The sequence below is a fragment of the Oncorhynchus kisutch genome, linkage group LG2, assembly GCF_002021735.2.
Source record: "Oncorhynchus kisutch isolate 150728-3 linkage group LG2, Okis_V2, whole genome shotgun sequence".
NCBI classification, from domain to species: Eukaryota; Metazoa; Chordata; class Actinopteri; order Salmoniformes; family Salmonidae; genus Oncorhynchus; species Oncorhynchus kisutch.
The window spans coordinates 9982686-9999356 of NC_034175.2; the positions used below are offsets into that span (position 1 = coordinate 9982686).

The 16671-nt window shown below is 45.9% G+C and overlaps 1 protein-coding gene across 3 annotated transcripts in view; it reads left to right on the forward strand.

Annotated features, from left to right (window-relative positions):
* Positions 1-11169, forward strand: part of arhgap33 (Rho GTPase activating protein 33) — a 53984-nt gene extending 42815 nt beyond the window's left edge. For 2 of the 3 annotated variants that reach the window (XM_031787140.1, XM_031787121.1), the window contains 5 exons: positions 1767-1841; positions 2172-2917; positions 3018-3204; positions 3366-3736; positions 4008-11169. In XM_031787140.1, coding sequence (XP_031643000.1) covers positions 1767-1841; positions 2172-2917; positions 3018-3204; positions 3366-3736; positions 4008-6434 — 3806 coding nt within the window. In that variant the 3' untranslated portion in view covers positions 6435-11169. The remainder of the gene's footprint in view (positions 1-1766; positions 1842-2171; positions 2918-3017; positions 3205-3365; positions 3737-4007) is intronic. The other variant, XM_031787131.1, reaches the window with a different exon arrangement.
* Positions 11170-16671: the final 5502 nt, after the last annotated feature.

Sequence of the window (16671 nt, forward strand, 5' to 3'; positions counted from 1 at the left end):
CCTTGAACTTTGCGACCTTTTGCCACATTTCAGGCTTCAAACATAAAGATATAAAACTGTATTTTTTTGTGAAGAATCAACAACAAGTGGGACACAATCATGAAGTGGAACGACATTTATTGGATATTTCAAACTTTTTTAACAAATCAAAAACTGAAAAATTGGGCGTGCAAAATTATTCAGCCCCTTTACTTTCAGTGCAGCAAACTCTCTCCAGAAGTTCAGTGAGGATCTCTGAATGATCCAATGTTGACCTAAATGACTAATGATGATAAATACAATCCACCTGTGTGTAATCAAGACTCCGTATAAATGCACCTGCACTGTGATAGTCTCAGAGGTCCGTTAAAAGCGCAGAGAGCATCATGAAGAACAAGGAACACACCAGGCAGGTCCGAGATACTGTTGTGAAGAAGTTTAAAGCCGGATTTGGATACGAAAAGATTTCCCAAGCTTTAAACATCCCAAGGAGCAATGTGCAAGCGATAATATTGAAATGGAAGGAGTATCAGACCACTGCAAATCTACCAAGACCTGGCCGTCCCTCTAAACTTTCAGCTCATACAAGGAGAAGACTGATCAGAGATGCAGCCAAGAGGCCCATGATCACTCTGGATGAACTGCAGAGATCTACAGCTGAGGTGGGAGACTCTGTCCATAGGACAACAATCAGTCGTATATTGCACAAATCTGGCCTTTATGGAAGAGTGGCAAGAAGAAAGCCATTTCTTAAAGATATCCATAAAAAGTGTTGTTTAAAGTTTGCCACAAGCCACCTGGGAGACACACCAAACATGTGGAAGAAGGTGCTCTGGTCAGATGAAACCAAAATTGAACTTTTTGGCAACAATGCAAAACGTTATGTTTGGCGTAAAAGCAACACAGCTCATCACCGTGAACACACCATCCCCACTGTCAAACATGGTGGTGGCAGCATCATGGTTTGGGCCTGCTTTTCTTCAGCAGTGACAGGGAAGATGGTTAAAATTGATGGGAAGATGGATGGAGCCAAATACAGGACCATTCTGGAAGAAAACCTGATGGAGTCTGCAAAAGACCTGAGACTGGGACGGAGATTTGTCTTCCAACAAGACAATGATCCAAAACATAAAGCAAAATCTACAATGGAATGGTTCAAAAATAAACATATCCAGGTGTTAGAATGGCCAAGTCAAAGTCCAGACCTGAATCCAATCGAGAATCTGTGGAAAGAACTGAAAACTGCTGTTCACAAATGCTCTCCATCCAACCTCACTGAGCTCGAGCTGTTTTGCAAGGAGGAATGGGAAAAAATTTCAGTCTCTCGATGTGCAAAACTGATAGAGAGACACCCCATGCGACTTACAGCTGTAATCGCAGCAAAAGGTGGCGCTACAAAGTATTAACTTAAGGGGGCTGAATAATTTTGCACGCCCCATTTTTTTCAGTTTTTGATTTGTTAAAAAAGTTTGAAATATCCAAAAAATGTCGTTCCACTTCATGATTGTGTCCCACTTGTTGTTGATTCTTCACAAAAAAATTCAGTTTTATATCTTTATGTTTGAAGCCTGAAATGTGGCAAAAGGTCGCAAAGTTCAAGGTCGCCGAATACTTTCGCAAGGCACTGTATCATGTCTGATTTGGACCACACATACACCAGGGTTATGTTCAGTCAATTTACCTGGATGGAAAATAAATACTAACTCCACAGTTTATCACCCCTTTTGATCCTCTTTGTATGACAGATCTCTTTCTCTGGCTGTCTCTTTCCCTGGTCTCTCCTGCAGGTTGTCGTGTGGACAGTGTGACCCTGCGTTCAGCTAAGAGTGAGGAATCCTTATCATCACAGCACAGTGGAGCAGGTACACCACAGTAGGCCATAACTCACTGACGCTAATACTGATACTCATCTCAGCAGGTTAAGTCCTCGCAGACTGATCGATAGCAGAGCCTCTCTCTTCTTGTCCGTTAAGTATAGAGTATGCGATTTCTCTTTTGGGGGAGGCTGTGGAAGACCAGGAATATGTCTGGAAGCAGTGATGATAGTTTGAGTGATTTTGGGACAGTCGGAGTAGAATGGGTCCTTTGGGAGCTGGTGGAGCTGTGTGTTAGTCACTGAGCACTACAGAGACGCCCTAGTTTAAACCCTGACTATTCCGTTTTTTTCCTACCTCTCCTCCTCGCTCTCTCAGGACAGTCTATCCGTCTGCGGCGGCCCCGCTCCAGCAGTGACGGTCTGTCTTTGGCTGCCTCCATGGACCCCCAGCACCTGCCCCAGCGCCCCCCGTCCCGCCTGCCTTCCAGCCGCTCGTATGACAGCCTGCTGCCTGAGGACCGCCGGCCCAGGGATGATGGAGACGATGAGCAGGATGAAGACGAGGAAGGCATCTACATGCTGCCTGACTTCTCCAACCAGGACCCGGCTGCTTCCTGGATGGCCGAGGACGTCATTGACTTCAGCCCCACCTTCCTGGAGGACGGACCAATCGGCTTGGGCAGCAGCATAGTCACCGCGGGTGGCAGGGAGTCCCCGCCCACTGCCACGCCCCCTCCCTACCGCTGCCTCAGCCACCAAGGACACTCTCACTCCAGCAGCCAGCGCTCAATCACAGAGGACCCCGACTCGGTGCTCAACCAATCGGATGCGGCCGTCAGGAGAAGTCTGATCATTGCCGCCACAGCCCCGCCCCTTCAGGTGTTCTGTCAACACAGACCGGCCAATACCAGCCCATCTGCCGGCCAATCAGGGGAGGGTGCCAACCTGAGTACCTCACACAGTCAAGGCCAGGGCCAGCCCACTACACCTGTGACCTCTGCTCAGCCCCCGCCAGAGAGAAGATCTTTCACCCGGAAGATGGTGAACGCCTTCTCACAAAAAGCCCCCAAGTCCCCTACACTAGACATCTCTGACCCTGTATCCATCAGCGTCCCAGCTAAGGTACTTCCTCCCTCTGTCACTGCTGTCCCTGTATTTCTGTATCTCAGGATTGGCTATATACTCTGTATGATACATTTTGACTTGACTTTCTCCCTTGTAGGTGTTGGACATGATTGGCGGGCGAGCTGGTGAATTACAGCCTGGCATCCCGAGCAGCGGCCCCTCCCAGTCGCAGCCGCCTCAGATGATCTCCATGCTGCTGAGGTCATGTGACTTCCAGCTGACGGAGAGCTGCCAGCAGGAGATCCGCAGCAAACTGGGCCCCGAGGCCAAGATCAGAGGACAGGGTGAGTAGACAGGAATGGACTCGGCCAACACGTTTGATTGATTGAATGTATTAGTTGATTGATTTATAATCATCATCAAAAATGTGTTTGTTTTCAATGATGATTTGAGGTTTTACTGCAGACCATAGTCATGTAATTTAACCCTCCTCTCCCTTCTACAGGTAATACGGGACCCACCGGCCCCCCCCTGTTCGCCCAGCCTCCCCCTCCCCCTCCAAAAAACCCAGCACGCCTCATGGCCCTGGCCCTGGCTGAGAGTGCCAACAAGGCCCTGAGACAGGGCGCCTCGCCCCCCTACCGCCCCCCTCAGTCCCGGTCCCAGGACGCAGCCGACACCCGCTACCAGAGGTCCCTGTCTGCCGACGCAGGAGAGCTGCTGTCCTCTGACCCCAATCAGCTCTACTCCACAGTGCGCCCCCTGTCTGTGTGGATGACCGAGGGAGAGGGAAACGCGACAGAGACTGCAGCAGATACAGGACACGGCCAGGGAGAGAGGACTCCAGGACAGGTGTGTGGGAGTGTGCACATGTCTGTAAGTGGCACTATATGGGTGTAACTTTGTGTAAACTGTATCCGTTTGTACTGTGGTAAATTCTAAGTGGTGGATATGTTGTTTTGACTGTGCTGGAGCAACAGCAGTGCTGTCAGGTCATTTTCAGCAGAGCCTTCATTTCCTAACCATAACAAGCACAATGTTTACAGTTGCCTGGGCAAAATTAGATTCCTTTTTTTAACTGTCATTGTTATGAAGAGATTGTAACTTACTGTATGGCGGTAAAAAGATTATACTTTTTGTATTGCAGGATACGGGGACCCTGTCCTCTGAGACGTCTGACTCTGTGGCGTCCAACTCGGAGCTGTCTGGTGGGAGCGCCTCTGGAGACGACCAGACCCCCAGCCCCATCTACAAGAACCAGAAGCAGCTGCCCCAGTCACAGCCCCCCAAACCAGGCCAGTCTGGGGAGAGACCTAGCCCCACTGAGTCCCAGTCTCAGAGGAAGCCCCCAGCCTACTCACGCCAGTTCTCTGCCCCTCACCTCCAACAGAAATCAACCTCCACCCAGTCCAAGCCGTCCTCAGCCCACCCCCAGCTCCTGCACTCCAAGTCAGAGTCCCCTCTGACTCAGGCCCGTGCCTTCCAGCCCACCCGCCCCAAAGTACCCCCTAAGCCCCTGGATCTGGAGCGTCCCCACAGAGCACCACTGGCCCAGACTGAGATGCGTCGCTCCCTGGACTCAGGGCGCATCAGGCGGATCTTTGGTCAGCAGGGGAACCCTCCTCTGGCCAGAGCCTTCTCAGAGCGTCTGAGTGGAGCTCCAGACCACCTCACCCGCTACCTCGCAGCCAGCCAACCATCCCCGGGTCAGCAGCCGCCTCAGCAGGCCCAGATCCGGCCCATGCCCCTCTCCTCCACCTCAGAGGACCAGGGAAGGATGGAAAACTTCTACTACGAGATTGCCGGGCCTGAGAACCCGCAGGGCCCCCCCAGCTACGCCCGCCACAGCTACCAGAACATGAGGCTGGACCTGGAGGGTAACTTCCGCCCAGCCCCCCACCCAGAGACCAACAAAAGGTCCATCTCTCGGGGGCATCACCCTCCCCAACCTCTCCACCACAACCAGGGTGGACCCAGGGAGAGTGGGCCCCAGCTCTGGTCCAAAGAAGCCACGCGGGCTTGGGCAGCCGCCCACTCCCAGTCCCATTCATTCTCCCACGGACACTCTCACCACCACTCCCAGGACGGCTCCACCCACCACCATCACCCCTCTCACCCCCGGCCCCAGCGCCAGACCTCCTCCTCAGTCCGGCTGGCCCGTAGTGAGATGCACCCCCTCCCCTCCTCCTCCATGGTTCCCCTGGCGCTCCACCAGCACCAACGCAACCTCCACCGCTCCAACAGGTCAGCCTCTACAGACCTCACCGCCTCCCAGCTACACCCCTATTTTGAAAACGGGAAGGTGTGCTATCGTAAGCCAGAGGATGCTCCTCTGAATCTGAGCCAGCCTCCCCAGGGCAAGTCTCTCCAGGGCCAGCCATCCCAGCCCTCTCCTCCCCATGCCCACAGACCGACCTCCAAGGACCTTTCTGAGCCCATCTACGTCAACTTCCCTTTCCCCAGCCCCTCTACTGGGGCCCAAAAGAGCTGGACCAGCACAGACCTGGATGGAGACTCTCCACAGGATTTTGAACCTCTTGCCTTGCCAAACGACCCCCCTCCCCCAGAGGACCAGAGACAGTCCTCCCCCCACCTGGCCCCTGACCAGGGAGGCTCCACCAGCGTTAGCCTCACCCCCTCCACTCCAGACAGCCCAGCCGCCCACAACGACTCGACTGCAACGACCCCAGGGAGCATCCAGGAGAGCGACTTCCTCCCAGCTCCCACAGCGTCTACATCGACAGGGATCCACTGCCGCAGCCGCTCAGACCCCCAGAGCTCCAGCTGTAGTACAGAGCCCATCCAGGGCCTGTCGGGGAAGGAGATTGCCTCCCTGCTGATAGAGAAGCTGGCTGAGGAGGAGAGGGCTGAGGGTCCCTCCACAGTCACCTCCTCCTCTGCCTCCACCAGCTCCTCCCCTGCCATGGAGCACCCTGCCAACCCCTACCCCAGCCAGCAGCACAACCAGTCCCCGCCTGCCTATAATGTCTACACCCCGGGCCCCTCACGGATCAGGGCTCCTCAGAGGGCTGGGGCAGGGGGCTTCCAACGCCAAGACCCGCTCCGGAGGTCCTCGCCCGGGGGCCAGTACAGGCAGGCCTTTGACGTCATGCCCTCAGGCGATCAGGTGCTCAAATACTACCGGACCCAAGACTTTACCCAGGGAGAGCACCAGAGCTCTGGCGCTAACCCCTACCCCCCATGGCAGCACTACCAGGAGCCCCCCTACCCCATCCAGAGCCCCCAGGACCCCTGCTCCTCCAGCTACCCCAGCCAGCCCCTCTTGGAGCCCTCAGACTCCCCGTCTGCAGCCTTCTCCAACCTGACGCTGGGGGCCCCCAGGCCCTACCCCGGCCAGCCAGGAGGCCTCCAGTACAGCCGGTACCCATTCCATCCTGGCCCGATGCTGGGCCAATACCCCAACCCTCCCCTCCGCAGAGATGTGGTCCACGAGCCGGGGCTGCGGCCGCAGGGTCTGAGGAACCAGAGAGGGCTGGCACGGCAGGGCAGCTTACCTGGACCATCACCCAATTGGACCATCCATACTGAGGGTCAGACACGCAGCTACTGCTGAGGAGGAGCACAAAGTAGACTTTTACACACGGTACCCTATAAGACTGAATGTGAAAGAGAGAGAAAGAGCTAGGAAGAGACCATGTAAAACTCTCATGGTCCACAGAGAAAGGGAACAGGACGATAGAAATTCTTCCTGGAAACGTGAGACAACCGGTCATGTCTAGAAATGGGACCATGGGCAAGGCATTCTGGGGTAGCTAGACATACAGTCCAGTTTCCTGTTTGAACATTCCCTGGGGCCTATCACCACTTCCCACCTGCAACCACTGGACCAATGAGAAAGAAGGGAACAATGATGGAAGGCGATAAAGAGATGAACCGAAAAGTGGCTTAGATTTGAAAACATTCCAGAGCAGACTGTTGTTGTGAACATTGAGAAAGAATGGCGAATAGCTGCCAGGGTCTTTTCTGGATCAAAATGGGGCTTATGTGGTGGGCGTGGCCAAGCGACAATTTTAGAGGCCCTTCTGTTGGCCGCAGTGACAAAATGTAGCGGTTTCAAGCAAATTTTGTGCAATTCTACTCATTTTGCCATGTGACGGAGATACAATTTGACAGTTTTAAAGCATATTTTCTCCAATTCAAAAAATCTGGTGGCCCCCATGCTATGACAAAAATTCCTGAATGCATAATTTGGGGAATTTTAGATTCTCCCTGATTGTCTAGCTTTTATTTAGGTGATGCTTAGTTCTCAAAGATGATCTTATTTAAAAAAAAAAATATATATATATATAGGTTCATTATCTTTTCTACGTACTTCACATCTCATTTTAGTAATTTAAGTTTACAAATTGAAAATGTTTTCCCATTCTGAAAATTATTTATTATATATATATATATATATATATATACACACACACACACACACACACACACACACACACAGTACCAGTCAAAAGTTTTGACACAGCTACTCATTCAAGGGTTTTTCTTATGTTCTACATTGTAGAATAATAGTGAAGACATCGAAACTTTGAAGAATCTTAAACATGTTTTGGTTCCTACATTATTCCATGTGTTATTTCAAAGTAACCACCCTTTGCCTTGATGACAGCTTTAGCATTCTCTCACCTGGAATGCTTTTCCAACAGTCTTGAAGGAGTTCCAACATATGCTGAGCACTTGTTGGCTGCTTTTCCTTCACTCTGCGGTCCAACTCATCCCAAACCATCTCAATTGGGTTGAGGTCGGGTGATTGTGGAGGCCAGGTCACCTGATGCATCACTCTCCTTCTTGGTCAAATAGCCCTTATACAGCCTGGAGGTGTGTTGGGTCCTTGTCCTGTTGAAACACAAAAGTATAGTCCCACTAAGCGCTTGAAGAAACTTTGAAAGTTCTTGACATTTTACGGATTGACTGACCTTCATGTCTGAAAGTAATAATGGACTGTTGTTTCTCTTTGCTTATTTGAGCTGTTCTTGCCATAATATGGACTTGGTCTTTTACCAAATAGGCCTATCTTCTGTATACCACACCTGCCTTGTCACAACACAACTGATTGGCTCAAATGCATTAAGAAGAAAATAAATTCCACAAATTAACATTTTAACAAGGCACACCTGTTAATTGAAATGCATTCCAGGTGACTACCTCATGAAGCTGGTTGAGAGAATGCCAAGAGTGTGCAAAGCTGTCATCAAGGCAAAGGGTGGCTACTTTGAAGAATCTAAAATATTTTGATTTGATTAACACTTTTTTGGTTACTCGTGTTATTTCATAGTTTTGATGTCTTCACTATTATTCTACAATGTAGAAAATAGTTTAAAAAATAAAGAAAAACCCTTGAATGAGTAGGTGTGTCCAAACTTTTGACTGGTACTGTATATATCATCATTTTGAGTCTTTTTTATTTTTTACATAAGTGGCCTGGAAAAGCACTTAGGCAGCCCGCCCAAGTCTTTTCTATGCAGAAAAAAACCCTGGCTGCTGTACTTTTTAACAGAGTATTAGGTATTCTGCACAGTGGCTGTTAGACTGGCTGTGGGTTAGGTTTGATTGGGTTTGCCTTTATTTTTTACAATGTTGTAGTACTGAAAAAGGACTACACAGGGAAATAACCTCAGTCTGTCTCCTTTAAAAAAAATAAGAACCTCAAAAGCTGCTGAGTTGGTTTAGTGGTTTTCAGAAGCTTGATTTTACATGTTATATTTATTTTAGTTGTGAGGAATGCATGTAATATAAATCATTTGTTTGAAATAATAAGTCTGTCGTTCCACCAATTCGGTGCCTTTTGAGATGTGTATTATTTGTTGATTTCACCTACTTTAGACAGTCATAAAGATCACATGTTCAACTTTCCCATCTCAAGGTTACATTTTTTTAAATGACTAGCAAGTGCCAAATATAGTAAGAAGGTTGACAAGTTCATCTTAAATTGGCCATAAATCCCCTAGTGGCAAAGGAAATGTAAGCTTGTTGTGTGCAACAGGGAGGGGCAATTGAATGCACACTTCACAAAATAATACAATTATCTAACCTAGTTATCTGTGGTTAACAGGGTTATGCTCGGCCCGCTCAGTTTTCCACCACAAAACACCAGAAATGTTTTCAGAAGAACCAGCTCAACTGCTCTTACTCAATTATTTGGACTAGTAGATGTTCAATGTTTATTTTTATTTAAAAAGGAATATTATTTTAAAAGTTTCACCATATTAAAACGAGTTCAGTTCACTTAACCGGGTTGCGCTTAAAATTAGGGAAAGGTTTATTTTTTTCTTAAATGAATGACTAATCACATTTTAAATTAATATTAATCAGAAATGACTGTCAAAGCAACAGAATGACTAGGGCTTTACAATGATGGAGAAATGTTAATCTTCTTTGAAGTCAGAGGGACATGTCAAATGCAGAATTTTGGCACGTTAGCAAGTCTTTATTCATATAAAAAATATATTTATTGAATTCTCCATGTGGTCTATATTAAAGGCCACTTCATTAAATATAACGCTTTTAAAATTCAGTATTGGTGCACAATTTTGTACTTAAAATATCAAAAGGACGCAAAAGGCACTTATTTCGTGGAACGACCCACGTAGAATTTGATTGTTTTAATTTTTATCCCTGGACAGAATGTGAGTGTGTGAATGCATGTACGCATGTCTAAATGTGTCCATGTAACCAATGACGAGTGTCTCTTATGATGAGCTAAAAAGCACATAATTCAGCAAATGAAAAACTGAATCAAAACATTGCCTTCTGTTTTAGGGAATCTGTTTTTACAGACAGTACTTTGTCGTTTTAGGATTAGTGGTACTACACTAGTTTGCGCTTTCATTCTGAATGCTGTGTGTGTGTCTCTCTGTCTGCCTGTCTGACTGCAGAAAGTTTGTACTGTGTGTCTTATCTAATGTACTTATCCTTGAAGGATGTTTTTGTACATGTTAAGTCTAACAGATGCTTTTATCCAAAGCAATGTACTGCGCTGATAATACAATACCACTCACACTGGTCCTTGGTTGTTTTTCTATATCCGTGTTGGTTGAAATACAACAGAAGCACCCCAGATGTCCTTACCTCCATTTTGGGAGATATACTCACTGCCTGCCCCTATGCAACATATACCTGACACGTACAACACATTACTAAAGGTGTGATGTGATGATTCAGTGGAGGCAGAAACCAATTTCATTCCATTAACAAACCACCATGTCTTAATTCATGTATCTCCCCCATTCTGGCGTTGGGACTGCAATACTGTTATTGGACAGCAGGGGGAGACACTTAGTCTCAGATCATTACCTATACTGTAATGGTTTTTGCACAGACTTCCACTATATTGAACTGGGTGTGTGCACATGTGTATCACTTCACTTCTGTCCCTATGACTGTGTCGGTTACAAAACTGGTTCAATCCTTTCCCAGTCGTTGGTATGTCTCACTAATGTCGTTGTGGATACTTTTCCATCACAGATAGACAAATGTCCCAGTGTAGTTGTATTGTAGGAGAGCTAAACAAAGGACAAGGTTCTATTAGGCTAGTTTAGCAGTGCTGTCCATTGAACATTGGGAACTATACATCTTTCAGGGGTGTTTCCTCAACTGTGTTTTAATGCTGTGATACCACTGTAGTGAAGTGCGAGGGAAGGAAGAGCTGTTTTGTAACGGGGGTGAGAATGTGAAAAATGGTGCCACTTCTGAGATGTACTTTGGTTTTTGTTTAACGTGCCTTTTTGATGAACAATCATTTGGTTCCATAAAGCATGTTAAGTCGGTAACTTTCTCTCTTTAGGTCCGGGCTGGAAACATTGTGAATGGTATCTTGCCACGTGCACTATAGCTCTTTACTATGACGGTACAAAGCAGCATACAGGACCTGGTACTCTTTGTGTCCCTAAACTCCTTAGATTAAAGAAAATTGCACATTTTTCATTGAACTCCCTAATGACTCTGGACTTGGGCTTTTTGAAGGATAATTGTTTGTGTGAACACATGTGTGTTCTCTGTTACTGTGTGGGTGTGTGTGAGTATGGTCCTGTTGTGTGAGCAAGCATGCATCCCTCCCTCTTTTATATCTATGCAGTGACCAAGTACATTGAAGTCCATATAAGTTGGAAATACTTAAAATGGCTATACTACCTATGTGTGTATTACAGGTGTGTGTGGGTGTAACCTGAATTTTCAGTCCAATACGATCCCTTTCAGCCTTATAGCACTTGGCAAAAGGCAGTTAATCTTATTTTGTAATATTTTCCAAGGTGTGAATTAAAAACCTGATGGTTACATCACAGATGAAACAATTTGTCCTTGTTTTTTTCCTAAACTGCAGATTGTCATTGAATAGAAAACATACAATAGACATTTTTGAAGATCAATATAAACATTCTCTAAATAATACATTAGAAATTCCCCAACAAAAACAACTGTTCTATCAGATCTTTCAGCACTCTGGCAAAGTTGATCTGATGAGATCTGATGCGTGGGACCGGTACAGGTGGCACCGGGCTGATGACAGCTGGAATAGAACGCACCGGGCTATGAATGCGAAATGGAGACACCGTGCGTATCACTGCGTACCAGTCACGCTCCCCACGGTAAGCACGAGGAGTTGGCTCAAGTCTCCAACCTGACTCAGCCAATCGCCCTGTGTGCTGCCTCATGCATGTCTCGTTGGTACAACTCCTCGTAATATCGCCGTTCCGATTTCGCTGCCTCTATCTCCTCCTTCGGACGGCAATACTCCCCCTCCTGCGTCCAGGGTCCTGTTTCATCCAGAATCTCCTCCCAGGTCCATTCCTCCTGAACACGCTACTTGGTCCTTTGTTGGTGTGATCTTCTGTCACGTTCGTCGTATGAAGGAGACCAAGGCGCAGCGTGATATGCGTACATTCTTATTTGTTTAAAAAATGAACACTGAACAAAATAACAAAACTAACCGTGAAGCTATACAAACCAGTGCTGACAGGAAACGACACATAGACAAGATCCCACACCAGAAAGTGGGAAACAGGGCTGCCTAAATATGATCCCCAATCAGAGACAACGATAAACAGCTGTCTCTGATTGAGAACCATATCAGGCCAACATAGAAATACAAAAACCCCTAGACCTACAACAACCCTAGACATACAAAACCCTAGGCAATACAAAACCCTAGACCTACAACAACCCTAGACATACAAAACCCTAGACATACAAAACCCTAGGCAATACAAAACCCTAGACCTACAACAACCCTAGACATACAAAACCCTAGGCAATACAAAACCCTAGACCTACAACAACCCTAGACATACAAAACCCTAGGCAATACAAAACCCTAGACCTACAACAACCCTAGACATACAAAACCCTAGGCAATACAAAACCCTAGACCTACAACAACCCTAGACATACAAAACCCTAGGCAATACAAAACCCTAGACCTACAACAACCCTAGACATACAAAACCCTAGGCAATACAAAACCCTAGACCTACAACAACCCTAGACATACAAAACCCTAGGCAATACAAAACCCTAGACCTACAACAACCCTAGACATACAAAACCCTAGACATACAAAACCCTAGGCAATACAAAACCCTAGACCTACAACAACCCTAGACATACAAAACCCTAGACATACAAAACCCTAGGCAATACAAAACCCTAGACCTACAACAACCCTAGACATACAAAACCCTAGACATACAAAACCCTAGGCAATACAAAACCCTAGACCTACAACAACCCTAGACATACAAAACCCTAGACATACAAAACCCTAGGCAATACAAAACCCTAGACCTACAACAACCCTAGACATACAAAACCCTAGGCAATACAAAACCCTAGACCTACAACAACCCTAGACATACAAAACCCTAGGCAATACAAAACCCTAGACCTACAACAACCCTAGACATACAAAACCCTAGGCAATACAAAACCCTAGACCTACAACAACCCTAGACATACAAAACCCTAGACATACAAAACCCTAGGCAATACAAAACCCTAGACCTACAACAACCCTAGACATACAAAACCCTAGACATACAAAACCCTAGGCAATACAAAACCCTAGACCTACAACAACCCTAGACATACAAAACCCTAGGCAATACAAAACCCTAGACCTACAACAACCCTAGACATACAAAACCCTAGGCAATACAAAACCCTAGACCTACAACAACCCTAGACATACAAAACCCTAGGCAATACAAAACCCTAGACCTACAACAACCCTAGACATACAAAACCCTAGGCAATACAAAACCCTAGACCTACAACAACCCTAGACATACAAAACCCTAGGCAATACAAAACCCTAGACCTACAACAACCCTAGACATACAAAACCCTAGGCAATACAAAACCCTAGACCTACAACAACCCTAGACATACAAAACCCTAGACATACAAAACCCTAGACCTACAACAACCCTAGACATACAAAACCCTAGGCAATACAAAACCCTAGACCTACAACAACCCTAGACATACAAAACCCTAGGCAATACAAAACCCTAGACCTACAACAACCCTAGACATACAAAACCCTAGACATACAAAACCCTAGACCTACAACAACCCTAGACATACAAAACCCTAGGCAATACAAAACCCTAGACCTACAACAACCCTAGACATACAAAACCCTAGACATACAAAACCCTAGGCAATACAAAACCCTAGACCTACAACAACCCTAGACATACAAAACCCTAGGCAATACAAAACCCTAGACCTACAACAACCCTAGACATACAAAACCCTAGGCAATACAAAACCCTAGACCTACAACAACCCTAGACATACAAAACCCTAGGCAATACAAAACCCTAGACCTACAACAACCCTAGACATACAAAACCCTAGGCAATACAAAACCCTAGACCTACAACAACCCTAGACATACAAAACCCTAGGCAATACAAAACCCTAGACCTACAACAACCCTAGACATACAAAACCCTAGGCAATACAAAACCCTAGACCTACAACAACCCTAGACATACAAAACCCTAGGCAATACAAAACCCTAGACCTACAACAACCCTAGACATACAAAACCCTAGACATACAAAACCCTAGGCAATACAAAACCCTAGACCTACAACAACCCTAGACATACAAAACCCTAGACATACAAAACCCTAGGCAATACAAAACCCTAGACCTACAACAACCCTAGACATACAAAACCCTAGACATACAAAACCCTAGGCAATACAAAACCCTAGACCTACAACAACCCTAGACATACAAAACCCTAGACATACAAAACCCTAGGCAATACAAAACCCTAGACCTACAACAACCCTAGACATACAAACCCTAGGCAATACAAAACCCTAGACCTACAACAACCCTAGACATACAAAACCCTAGGCAATACAAAACCCTAGACCTACAACAACCCTAGACATACAAAACCCTAGGCAATACAAAACCCTAGACCTACAACAACCCTAGACATACAAAACCCTAGACATACAAAACCCTAGGCAATACAAAACCCTAGACCTACAACAACCCTAGACATACAAAACCCTAGACATACAAAACCCTAGGCAATACAAAACCCTAGACCTACAACAACCCTAGACATACAAAACCCTAGGCAATACAAAACCCTAGACCTACAACAACCCTAGACATACAAAACCCTAGGCAATACAAAACCCTAGACCTACAACAACCCTAGACATACAAAACCCTAGGCAATACAAAACCCTAGACCTACAACAACCCTAGACATACAAAACCCTAGGCAATACAAAACCCTAGACCTACAACAACCCTAGACATACAAAACCCTAGGCAATACAAAACCCTAGACCTACAACAACCCTAGACATACAAAACCCTAGGCAATACAAAACCCTAGACCTACAACAACCCTAGACATACAAAACCCTAGACATACAAAACCCTAGACCTACAACAACCCTAGACATACAAAACCCTAGGCAATACAAAACCCTAGACCTACAACAACCCTAGACATACAAAACCCTAGACATACAAAACCCTAGGCAATACAAAACCCTAGACCTACAACAACCCTAGACATACAAAACCCTAGGCAATACAAAACCCTAGACCTACAACAACCCTAGACATACAAAACCCTAGGCAATACAAACCCTAGACCTACAACAACCCTAGACATACAAAACCCTAGGCAATACAAAACCCTAGACCTACAACAACCCTAGACATACAAAACCCTAGGCAATACAAAACCCTAGACCTACAACAACCCTAGACATACAAACCCTAGGCAATACAAAACCCTAGACCTACAACAACCCTAGACATACAAAACCCTAGGCAATACAAAACCCTAGACCTACAACAACCCTAGACATACAAAACCCTAGGCAATACAAAACCCTAGACCTACAACAACCCTAGACATACAAAACCCTAGACATACAAAACCCTAGGCAATACAAAACCCTAGACCTACAACAACCCTAGACATACAAAACCCTAGGCAATACAAAACCCTAGACCTACAACAACCCTAGACATACAAAACCCTAGGCAATACAAACCCTAGACCTACAACAACCCTAGACATACAAAACCCTAGACATACAAAACCCTAGACCTACAACAACCCTAGACATACAAAACCCTAGGCAATACAAAACCCTAGACCTACAACAACCCTAGACATACAAAACCCTAGGCAATACAAAACCCTAGACCTACAACAACCCTAGACATACAAAACCCTAGGCAATACAAAACCCTAGACCTACAACAACCCTAGACATACAAAACCCTAGACATACAAAACCCTAGGCAATACAAAACCCTAGACCTACAACAACCCTAGACATACAAAACCCTAGACATACAAAACCCTAGGCAATACAAACCCTAGACCTACAACAACCCTAGACATACAAAACCCTAGACATACAAAACCCTAGGCAATACAAAACCCTAGACCTACAACAACCCTAGACATACAAAACCCTAGACATACAAAACCCTAGGCAATACAAAACCCTAGACCTACAACAACCCTAGACATACAAAACCCTAGGCAATACAAACCCTAGACCTACAACAACCCTAGACATACAAAACCCTAGGCAATACAAAACCCTAGACCTACAACAACCCTAGACATACAAAACCCTAGGCAATACAAAACCCTAGACCTACAACAACCCTAGACATACAAAACCCTAGACATACAAAACCCTAGCAATACAAAACCCTAGACCTACAACAACCCTAGACATACAAAACCCTAGACATACAAAACCCTAGGCAATACAAAACCCTAGACCTACAACAACCCTAGACATACAAAACCCTAGGCAATACAAAACCCTAGACCTACAACAACCCTAGACATACAAAACCCTAGGCAATACAAAACCCTAGACCTACAACAACCCTAGACATACAAAACCCTAGGCAATACAAAACCCTAGACCTACAACAACCCTAGACATACAAAACCCTAGGCAATACAAAACCCTAGACCTACAACAACCCTAGACATACAAAACCCTAGGCAATACAAAACCCTAGACCTACAACAACCCTAGACATACAAAACCCTAGGCAATACAAACCCTAGACCTACAACAACCCTAGACATACAAAACCCTAGACATACAAAACCCTAGACCTACAACAACCCTAGACATACAAAACCCTAGGCAATACAAAACCCTAGACCTACAACAACCCTAGACATACAAAACCCTAGGCAATACAAAACCCTAGACCTACAACAACCCTAGACATACAAAACCCTAGACATACAAAACCCTAGACCT